The following is an 11,534-nucleotide window of genomic DNA, read 5'->3' as shown; positions in this document are numbered from 1 at the left end:
TCACAAAGATTTAGGACTAGTCCTAGGAGATATACAAATTGCATGGATAGTCCTAAGTTAGGACGAGTAAATGGTCCTAACTCGAGATAAGACTAGTCCTAACTCTTTGTGAAATCCACCCACTTGAGGTGAGTGAATCTATAGACCAATCAGCACACGGCATATTGATTTTGATTCCTTTTAATTAGCATCGATATGAAAATGAGGCTAGAGTGAAAGTAGCCGGTTTTCCTGGCTCCTCTTAGATAGCATTGCAGATTAGGGGAATATTGTATACATTGCAGTATTAATTTTTAAAAGGACACTGTGCGCGATGATCTAATCAGTATTGAAAAAAAAAACGCGTATCAAAAAATTTCTATATACATTTACACATGCATATAATAGTCGAATTGCATTATCTGGAACGAAGGATAAGTTACAGTTAATACAATCTAAAAAGGTTTAGCTGCTTAAGAAACGGACAATATTGGTCAAATATCGACTGTTCGAGGCTCAGGCCCCCTACAGATCAATATATGCTTGTTGACAATGGTTCACTGAGCACGTGACTGTGTTATCGACCGTATTCCATAGGCCCTTACTCGGCAAGCCGTGTGCAGTCGGCCAGGTGAGGACTGGTTGTAACAAAAGCATGTTACTGTTGGTATAGACTTGAGCAAACATCATCCATATGCCATACCTGAGGAAAGCAACACTATACCTGTCCTTCAATGTTTTTAGGAGAGAGTGAATGTAAGCTGCACAATGATGTCTTGTTTTCATGCTATGACAGGCTGTAGGTGATGCATCACCAGTCTCCATGTGTGTAACCAGTACATCTACATTCTTGTCAACAGGTATCTGGCAATCACTAATTGCCGAGTGTACATGTGTTCAGATAAATAGCTAAATAATTTTGGATGCGTCGTGTATTTCATTCTTCCCTCCATTATTAAACACGTGATTTGTTTTTTCTTGAACTGCGTGTGTGGATCGGAAATGATGAGAGACTGATGAGATACTGATAATGCATGCCTTCCTCATTTTGTGAATTAGGATCTTGATTGTTGACAAATTTGGTAACCTTCATTCAAGGTTTCCGAACGTCTGCTCTTGAAAACTGGCGTAATACAATCGGTTAAAGATGCTTCTCGGCACGGTGCAGTTATCGGGTGAGAACCTCTCCTCCGCTGATGTGCGGGACATCAGTGATTCTTTACGGCATGATTCTATCAAGCTTCTCTCGCTCCGGGGCTGCCGTATGGCGGACCAGCACTACCGCCGGATGATGGCTGCCCTGGCTGAGTGCAAGTCCATCTCCCAACTGAACCTGAATCTCGGTGTGGTGTGTAGCCGAGAGCGAATCAAGCTCCTTGCGTCTGCACTCTGCACAAACAAGTCTCTCACCGGACTCTTGTAAGTGTACAATTGTTTTCATTGTCAAAATATTATAATAATAATAATAATAATAACCCGTTTTTATATAGCGCTTTTCACACCCGGAGGGCGTCCCAAAGCGCTTCACATTATTACCCCTGGTCACTGGGCCTTAAATCACTCCTTAAACCATCTCAGCTCCCTGGTGGGAGTATACAGCCTTGTGCAACATTAATATGCGCTACTCGGCTAAATCATTCACAAGAACCATCTCTGCCCTCACGGGTACCCATTTACCCCTGGGTGGAGAGAAGCAATTCTAGTTAAGTGTCTTGCTCAGGGACACAAGTGTCACGACCGGGATTCGAACCCACACTCTGCTGAACAGAAACACCAGAGCTTGAGTTTGGTGTTCTTATCCACTCGGCCACGACACCCTACGGTATACGATATAACGACAATCAACATGTCTGTTTTCCAGATAACTTTATCAAGATACTACAAATCTGCTTCATTGACAGTTCCCGTTCTGGCACTTCAAAAGTGTGTTGAACCATAACTTCGTCGTTCCAATGCAATGTGCTCTGTGGTGAAGTTACTGGGCACCAGAAGTGTTAAGAAAAAAATAGATATGTTGGGCAATTTGTATTGTGGATGGAGTATTTTACTTTTAATATCGTGTTGAAAGTGATTTTTACAGCAGAAACCTTGATCGAGTTCAATGATTTTTATCTTGCAGACAATGTTACGGGATCTCTTATATAATGCAACCTACATATTTCTCAGCGTGGTATACGAGTTCCTGTGTGTTAAAAATAAGTGGACCGTGAAATACTCTCTCTGTGTTGCAAATCGCTATCTATATTCTGCTATAAGTTCCAGGTACAACAGGTCGGAAAAGCCCCCCCCCCCCCCTTAAAAAAAAACTTAATTATCTAAAATATTGTGCACTGTATACAAGAACCTCTTTAAAGTCAATATTTGAGATGAACATAGTTCACTGATGCTTTAGAAAAAATATCAACATAATGCCTATAGTTATTGCCAAATTGCATAGACATAGAAAACACGTTCATCAGGTACCACGCAGTGATCCGTTGAGTTGAGTATATTGAGAAAGAACATGGAGGGGTTGAAGTTAATTTGTGCTCATTTCTATTGTGTTTTCTATACACTGTCTGTGTCACACACTGCTGGCAAGACTAATTTACCTCTCAACAGACAACCTTGTTTCCAACTGCCGTGGGGTTGTGCAAATAATGTCTCGGAGGCGAAATCTCACGCCAATAATAATTCGAAATGGCGGCTGGAAATAAGTTATTGTCTCAGTGCACGCAACTGGATCATTGTATTTTTTTTTAGTGATCGTAGGAGAGAAAAAGAAGCAAATGATTCAGCCTGGTTGGTAGCAAGCGTTGCCCTATGACGTCAAACTGTGACAATGCAGTATCGATCTGTTCTGCCTTCTTGTCATTAATAAGTAATAGCCATTGAAATACGTATAAACTGTAGGTCCAGGGAGACTTCAATCAGTGACAAATAAAGGTCCTCATCATGGCTTGTGCGTTAGCCCATGGAGGAAGAAAACCCGAGATGATTGCTAGTTTCTTTACAAGGATGATGGATTGAAAGTTGTCCAGACCCTGTCTTTGTGACGCTTCAAGCGTCTTGGAGGTGGACTTGTACACGAACCCTGTGACCAGTTATCAAACGTGGGGAATACATCCCATTAGTGCAAAGACTAAAGTAATATTATGTAATGCATTATTCAAAGGCATGGATGCCTTTGTTTTTTTTGTCACATCAGACTTGGTGTATCCCAACATATGCATACCGTATATCCCTTTCAGATGCATATACAAGGATTCTGCTGAAGTATTTTAGTATTTAGGGGAGAAATTACATCGTTCTCAAAAACTTCATTCAGAGGGAGCCATATCTCTCAATATTTTATGCTATATATCACAGCAGCTCTCTATTGCTCGTTATCAAGTAAGTTTTTTTGCTATTAAATATTTTGAGAGCGGCCGTTCCAGTGCCTTTAGCGCATATTTGTAGAACAGCTGTATTTTATCAATACTGTTCTATCATTTTCAAGTGGATTGGACAAAATGAAAATGAATAATATTTAAAAAGCTTAGGGCATGAAACTGCGCATGTAAACACTTTACAAAACTGCGTTTCACCCTCGCAGATTAACTGCATACAAAATGCGCTTCACTAAAACCCGTATAGGTTTACAGCACAATCCTTCACCCTGAACGTTAAACACGTGGCGTCATCATACACAAAATCATAAGCATAACGACAATAATGATTTGTGAGGTTGCTATGGCGACAGTTTGTTGTATTCCTGTTCGGTGGAGCGTTGTGAATCGTTCCCTATTATTTTGTTCCCCACCTTGCTGGTTGGTGGCTATAACCGCCATTGTGATCAATAGCTTGACACAGCGCTGAAATTGCACATGGTCACGGTGTTTCACATGGAATTTTCTTTCGACTGTTCGTGCTTTGAAATAATTACTAGATTGTGTTCTTCGATTTCAAATAAGCAAAGTGTTTGTGTAGACATGAAGACTTAGAAGTTGAACGTCCTGTACACCTCTTTTATTCATGATTACAGACCAATGTTGCAATAAGAAATATTATAGATATGAAGTTGGAAAACCTTTTTAATTAGGGACTTATGCATTAATTTGTATGCATTTAGGCTACCATAATAGTCATATATAATGGAAGTGGTATCGAAATTAAAATGTTTTTGTTTTTACCTAAAACAAAAAACTGCTAAAATGCTTCGCGTTCTACAACAAATGAAGTGGCCATCATTCCACTGTGCAAAATCTTTAAATAAAAAACATCAAATTACGTAATAATTTCAATAATAGTGGTCGCTGGCATTTTAGTCTAAATTAAATATAGTTCACTCCTGAACACTACTGAATTTTAGATCATTGTATTTTGCATTTTGATTTTGACGCGAACATTTTTATTTAGAAAGTCAAACGAAATGACATGTTCCCCCCATTTTAACGTTATCTTGCAGATTTGTTTTCATTTCCACAGACCAGCCTTTATAAAAAATTCTCTGTAAGGGAAGTTAATCAAAATTGTATCAAGTATGCAATGATTATTTTTTATTAAGGGCCCTTTTCACACTCTGAAACCCAAATATTTAAACAATTGTTTGCCTAGATGCGTTCAATATTTTGGTTCGTGCTTGATAACTGCAATAGTTTATTTTTATGGTCGACCGAATTCACAATTATTATAATATTCCTGAGCTTTAGCTCATTTTGGTACGACTAGATAAAGCCATGTTACTTTTGATGCCCATTGTGACCCTATCCTGGAACTTTAAAAGTTCGTTGAACCCACATGAGTTTATCCTTCCGAAAGTTTTTGTTGTTTGCATATACATGTAATGAAAAAAAATGGCATCACCAAGTGAGCTACTGGTCTTTGACAGTTACAAAACGTGCCCAGTGCCTTTAATGACTTTCTCTCCAAAGTAAATCATTGATATCTACAGGTAACGACAATTCTATATTCTTTGCGTTCATAATCACATGTTATTTTCAATTACACAAACAGGTAAACTGTAAAGCCTCCCCTGAGGACAAGTCATTAACTCAAGCTGCACCAACACGTTAGAATGGATTATCCTCTCATATTTAACTGATACAGTCTCTATTTTTAGACTAAATCGACACTTTTCTAATTTTGTTTCATGTTTGTGTTATATTGTTGGTTTTGCTCTTAGCTACTTCCTTCATTGTGCTGACTGACGGTATTGCATATTACAGTAAATCGCATTTGAAACATTTTGTGGTGAATTTCAATTGGCCTCGAATAACCCAACACATACATTTTGTTTTTATTTCATATTATGAATTATTGTTGATAAAATTTGCAAATCTCGGTTTGTTAATTTCAGTGAAGATATTTCTAGTGATACTTTGCCTTTTTAAGCAGCCAGGGTAAGCCAGGTTGGGCCTAACTTTTGTATAGGTGTTTTCCAGTTTTACAAAGTAGTGATAAAAATGATGATATTTGGACAAAACATGAGTCAAAACGGTGTAATATTTACTTTTTAGTATACCTAAGGGCCCCCCCCCCCATGTTTATTTATTCAAACGTGCCCCTTCTATGAACGGCTCGACCCAAAAGCTATACTCTTGTTGTAAAACATCCCCTAAGTAAATAGGAAATGTTAACTTTAGTATAATATTAACGTGTTCTACTTTTGTGTGTTTTTGTGGGTTTTCCCCCTCCAGCCTACATGGGTCTCCACTCGGCGATAACGGACTAGCGTTGCTCATGGACTCGCTGGCACTACATCCGGGCATCACTTCCTTGGACCTTGGCGACTGTCGCCTAGGCGACGTGGCCATACAAATGCTGTGTCGTCTGCTTCCTGAAAAAGGCGCCAAACCAGGTGTGTTGACGATGTGTGAGTGCGGGATTTGCACCGTGCATAAATATTGATAATTGATTTCTCATAAACTTCTCCGATGAAACATGATGGCGATTTCAGGACTCGAATTTTATATTTTATATTTTTTATTTTTTATTTATTTCATTTCTCGGGAATAAAAAGTTCAATAAAGCACATTAATTAGGTTAAAAACATTGAAAAGTACAGCAGAGAGGAATTTAAATACACTAAGTTAAAAACATTGAAAATATAGCAAAGAGCAATTTAAATACATTACAGAAAAAGAAACAGCTGGAGCCCGAAGGATTGCTAAAAGAAACACAGTTCCTATCGAGAGGCTCTCCTCTCCAGCTGATCCTAAAAAGAACAACAATAAAGTAGAATTATAAAAATATAAAAATATATAAGTATTCTTTATAGACCTTATGCACATGACGTCATTTCAGTAGGGCGCCCTCACCTAGAGACCAAAAGGAGGTTGTTCATTGGCCAATCCTGTGCGCCGCGCGTACAAATCTGTGCGTTTCGATTGTTTCGTCACCGTTTTTCCACTAAGATGGCCGCTGGATGACGTCAACGCATAAGGTCTATAGCAGTAAAAAAAAAGCAAAGACGCATAAAAATAGACAAGCAAGGGCATATCAGCAAGGTAGAGACATAAAATAAAAAAATACTTTCAAAGTAAAATGAAAGCGCAACAATATGGATTATATACAATGGCTAAAAAGATTGAGTTATGGGTGATTTTGTGTAAAGAATCAATTTTGGGGCAAGTTCGCAAGATCACAGGCATTGTACTCGGAATTGTTACATGACCGGATTTCTATTTACAAGCCCAGATTCAAAATGAGAAGGGGAAAAACATGCAGGGTATCAAAATAACAACACAGTTTTAAAGCCATTGGACACTTTCGGTAAACAGTATTGTCCAAAGGCCCACACTTCGTGTATCACAACTTATATATAAAACAAACAAACAAACCTGTGAACATTTAGGCTCAATCGGTCATCGGAGTCGGGAGAAAAAAACGGGAAAACCCACCCTTGTTTCCGCACGTTTCGCCGTGTAATGACATGTGTTCAAAATAAATCCGTAATTCTCGTTGTCGAGAATTGATAATTGTTTTAATGTTTTCTCAAAAAGTAAAGCATTTCATGGAATAATATTTCAAGAGAAGTCTTTTACCATTACCTTCTGTAAACCCTGCAAGTTATTTGTAAATCTGTGAACTTTTATTTATTTTTTCTGTTCCGAAAGTGTATACATGTAATGGCTTTAACACAGTAGACATATATTGTTTTGTTGTTAAAAATTTCCATATCCACAAATCAAAGACTTTAAATTTCCATGTTGGTCCTCGTCTTGTTTCTCTGTTGTTTATATTGGGGTCTTTTTATATATAAATTAATTACGTTTTCTGTCCCACAATGTCCAGGTTTGAAGGAGCTAACACTAAGTGCAAACCCTGCCGTAACCCCCATGGGTTGGGCCTACCTCGCCATAGCAATGTCATCAGCTAATAGTCTGAGAGTGCTCAATGTTGACTACAACAGGCTAGGAGACACCGGGGTGTGCATGCTGGCCGTCTCGGCAGCAGCAAGTAAATCATTGGAGGTGCTGGACTTAGAGAGCGTTGGGGTCTCTGACCAAGGGGCGAAGGTAAGTTAGTGGTCAGATGATGGTCGATTTCAATCTGCCTCTAAAAAAGGGCCCAATGTCATAGAAAAAAATATAGAACCGCTGCACTGGCTGCCATTGTTGTAGTCAAACAATGAAAACGTCCACAGCGTTTCAGGTACCTTCTTCGACTTCCCCACTAGCTGGAAAAATTGTTGGGTTGGCGTCATGTTTCAGAAAAGAAATTTTCTCTTCATGTCAAAATGTGTTGGGTATTCCGGATTCTCGAAGCACGACGCTGGAAAAGACTTGCAAACTGACCCCATCTTTAGATGTTTTGCTGCATCAAGCAGCAATACACCTGGTCGTCATTGCCGGGAAAATGCAAGAAAATAACTTCTCCGCAACGTACAAACTCACGACTTAGGACTTGAATGTACTTGCACGTACGTGTGTTCGATCGAGGCAAAGTCTACCCTACTCAAAAAATTATGTTAGTGTTCAGAAACATGTACTCTAATGTAAATGTTTGAAGAATTTTTGTTTTGTTTCCAGGTGACTTTTAAGTTGTTCTATGAAATTGGTTCCTGATGCTGATGTTTTGCTGCAGAAAGTGCGTTGATCGATCCAGCGTATGTTAATGCCACTGCATGTTTTTTTTTTTTTTAATGAAGCCTGTTATAGTTGAATGTTGTTGTTATTGATTCACACCTGCTGCTGTGATCACACGCCCTAGTATGGCTGGAATTGTGTTCTTTTGAGTTAGGTTCTAGGTCTGTATGTATCACTCACTCATTGAACCCAAGTCTCGACAATCATGGGGTGACAGGTCCTTTTCTTCAGCCGCGCCACGCCTCTGGAACTCTCTACCACTTAATCTTCGATCTTGTGTTTGTACCGCAAAATTCAAGTCTCTTCTCAAAACTTATCTTATGTCACAGGTTTTCAATGGCTAATTTTGTTGTGTCTGTTTTTCTTTGTGTTGTGTTTTGTGGTTTTTTGTTTTGTTTTTGGTTTTACTGCGCCTTGAACACCCAGCAGGGTGGATATGTGCGCATTACAAGTCTTATTATTATTATTATTATAGAAAGGATGGTGAATTTGAAACCTTTTCTCTTGATGATAACAAATTCCCAGGTGAATCGTGGTTACCGTAATACATGTGATTGATTGGTAAGGAATCCGATATAAAACATTGATTAATTGTAGTTTGAAAGTTTATTGGCCTTGAAGTTCATATACTTCGTATACTCTGTGGAATATTCGCCGAGTGAAATGGAACAGTCAAAATTTTACCGAGCGATAATATTCCTCCCATTCCACTCTGAGCCACTCAATATTTGTATACTGTCAACCTCTCTCCATTCGCGTTACCAAGTGAGGTTTTATGTTGATAACTATTTTGAGTAACTACCAATAGTGTCCAATGCCTTAAATCACAAAAACATGAACATTTTACGGTCTGCGACTTAATTATCAGTTCTGCTAATATACAATACAATATACAATACAATGGGTTTTTATATAGCGCCATTTCATTTAGACCACAGCGCTTTAGACAAGCAATAGCAATGCAGATAATACAACAAATGAACAATAAAGCATTAAACAGACACTAAGGAAAAAGATATTTTTTAAGTGCTTTCTTGAAAATAGGCAGTGAAATTGAGGTGCGTATTGTGATGGGAAGATGGTTCCACAGTCCTGGAGCGGCTAAGGAAAATGATTTATATGCAGCGGATTGAAGAGATTTGCTGCTCACAAGTCCTGTTTAATCCTTTATAACACATTTTAAATCAACATTCTGTTCTTCTAGGTTCTCCTTACGCTTGTCAATGGATTTTCGGGATCGCTGACAGACATTGTTTTGAAGGAAAACAATATGAACACGGCCGTCGAAAAAGAAATAGCTCAACGTCTTGGGCAAGACTCCCACATATCAACCGACAGTAGCTCCAGCGATTCTGAGGAGAGTGACACCACCGAAGAAGTGTCTGAACGATACGGGAAGAAACGGTCTGGACGCGGGGGGCTAGAGACCGTCCGACACGGTGGGTCCCTCGGTAGTCCACGAGACGAGCAACTGCGCTCCGTTGAACGCACGGCTCTACGGCTCCTGAAGAGAACTAAATCAAGTGACGGGGTGCTTCTGAGGAAAGGAAGGATGCTCAAACGAGAATGTCACCTCTCAGAGTCTGAATCGGACAGTAGCGAGGAGGAAATGAGAATTTATCTATCGAAAATGGATATCGGTAACCAAAATCATTCGCCTTGTAGACATGGGAAAGTTGGAGCGCTGTCGTCACCCAAAGCCGAGAAGACACCACATGACAATCTTAAAACTAAACCTCCAAAGATTGTTCTACCAGAAAACATTATAAATTCAAACGTATGACTGATAGTGAAAATACTTATGAATGTGATAGTTGAAACAGTTTAATATCTAAATTGTAATAAGCAAGAGGTTTTAAGATGCACGTATCATTTTTTTTTGTATTACCAAGTCTAGAGTATTTAATTTCATTTACACATTTATTTTATTGCTCTCCTACATAACACATTTTAACCAAGTTTGCCAACTAGATTCAAATTATGAGTGCAGTAGAGTCATTTGGTTTTGTGTGTTTTTACTCTCTGGTTTTCTATTTCTTTTTAAATAGCCTTTTAGAAATAGATCCAAATTAAAATGGTATACTATGGTTCTCACTTTTTAATCAGCGATTGATGTTCGGCAATAAGCTGCGAGACAGTTGTTTTTATTTGAGCATTCCGTCCAATATAAGAGAAAACGTAACGTGTTAATAACTATTAACCATTTAAAAGTCGCAACGTTAATACAATGAACGCCTTCAAAAACACTCGCTGAAGCTATTCACGTGGCCTTAACCAGGATTCGAACCAAGGCTACGTGAGAGACAAGAAGCAATTCAATACGCACTACGCTATCCTGTGACCCTTCATCTTTCTTTTAAAAATGTTGCCTATATTTACTTTGAGAAATCCCAATCTATGGCCGTGCCTTTAAATAATAATAATAAACGGCATAAATCTGTATTTTATTCAGGGCAATGCGACGACTTACCGGCTTTAAGTGCATCTTGATCTGCCTGGAACACGTGACTATTGAAGATTCTTTCGCGCGGCAAAAAACATTGCGACATTTTACATAGTTCTCATCAGAACAATCACACGTTTTAAATTAACGAGACTCAATAAGTGATATCCATACTTCTCAAAGTGATATTTTTAAGTGTGCTTGTTAAACGTCCGTCACTGACGATATTTATATTTGCTTTGCAGGAGACAGTCTCAGACCTGTACTAAAATTAACTTTAAAACCAGACGCATTTCTTTAGATCTGTGTTGAAAAAAGGCATGGGAATAGTTTTGAAAATAAAGATTCTCTTTTACAAGGATTTTTTGAGACACGTAGTTCAAACTAACATGTCACATTTAAATATAAAAAAAGTTTTCGCATGGGAAACTCTTGTGGTTATTTGGGCTATTCCCCTGTCCTGAAAATTCTTTTAAAAAAAGTAAAGCGTGTCTACGGGAAGATGTCCACAACACTGTGTGAACTGTTAGGCGTCCACACTGTATGTTTTACAGTATTGAAGAATACATGTATGTGTTTTCTTGCACAGAACAAAGAGTATCAAAGTCTTGGGAGTGCACTTATGTTGTGTTTTAACACGGTTCAACTCGGTTAAACGAGGACCCCAGAAGGGAATTATTTGTTCAACTTGGACCTCACGAGGGAATTCTTCAGTAGAAAGGGAATTGGAAAAGTAAACAGTACAGATGGCTAACTTTCATAATATACTTTTTTTTACGCGGTCATGTTTTTGTCCTAATTTAATAACGATACAGGCTTTGACAATCAATGGCGGTGCGTGTGCCTCTTGGGATGAAATTAATTATACATACATGTATAGTATTAATTATAAAAGAATTCTAGTATTATTAATTTAGTATCTGAATGCATTAGTTTGCTTGTAAACACCGTACGGGAATGTCCTTTCAGAACTATACGATCTTATACGAAGACTGTAGTGACATAATGTGGGTGTCCATGCCTGTGTTTTAAACGTTTGCTTCATCTGTGTTGACATAAGATCA

At 38.4% G+C, this 11,534-nt stretch overlaps 1 protein-coding gene across 1 annotated transcript; it reads left to right on the top strand.

Annotated features, from left to right (window-relative positions):
* Positions 1–695: 695 nt before the first annotated feature.
* LOC117300513 (leucine-rich repeat-containing protein 73-like) lies at positions 696–10,869 on the top strand. The gene is made up of 4 exons (XM_033784221.1): positions 696–1,398; positions 5,637–5,797; positions 7,234–7,457; positions 9,232–10,869. Exons 1-4 carry the CDS (start codon positions 1,127–1,129, stop codon positions 9,808–9,810), a joined length of 1,236 nt encoding a protein of 411 aa, XP_033640112.1. The 5' UTR covers positions 696–1,126; the 3' UTR covers positions 9,811–10,869.
* Positions 10,870–11,534: the final 665 nt, after the last annotated feature.

This window comes from Asterias rubens, chromosome 1, assembly GCF_902459465.1.
Source record: "Asterias rubens chromosome 1, eAstRub1.3, whole genome shotgun sequence".
Lineage (NCBI taxonomy): Eukaryota > Metazoa > Echinodermata > Asteroidea > Forcipulatida > Asteriidae > Asterias > Asterias rubens.
This window is presented reverse-complemented; position numbering and strand designations above follow the sequence as displayed.

Coding starts and splice junctions, on each gene's coding strand:
- LOC117300513 (XM_033784221.1), top strand. CDS start 1,127: ATGCTTCTCGGCACGGTGCAGTTATCGGGTGAGAACCTCTCCTCCGCT. Junction 1,399..5,636: donor AAGTCTCTCACCGGACTCTT/GTAAGTGTACAA, acceptor TTCCCCCTCCAG/CCTACATGGGTCTCCACTCG. Junction 7,458..9,231: donor TCTCTGACCAAGGGGCGAAG/GTAAGTTAGTGG, acceptor CTGTTCTTCTAG/GTTCTCCTTACGCTTGTCAA.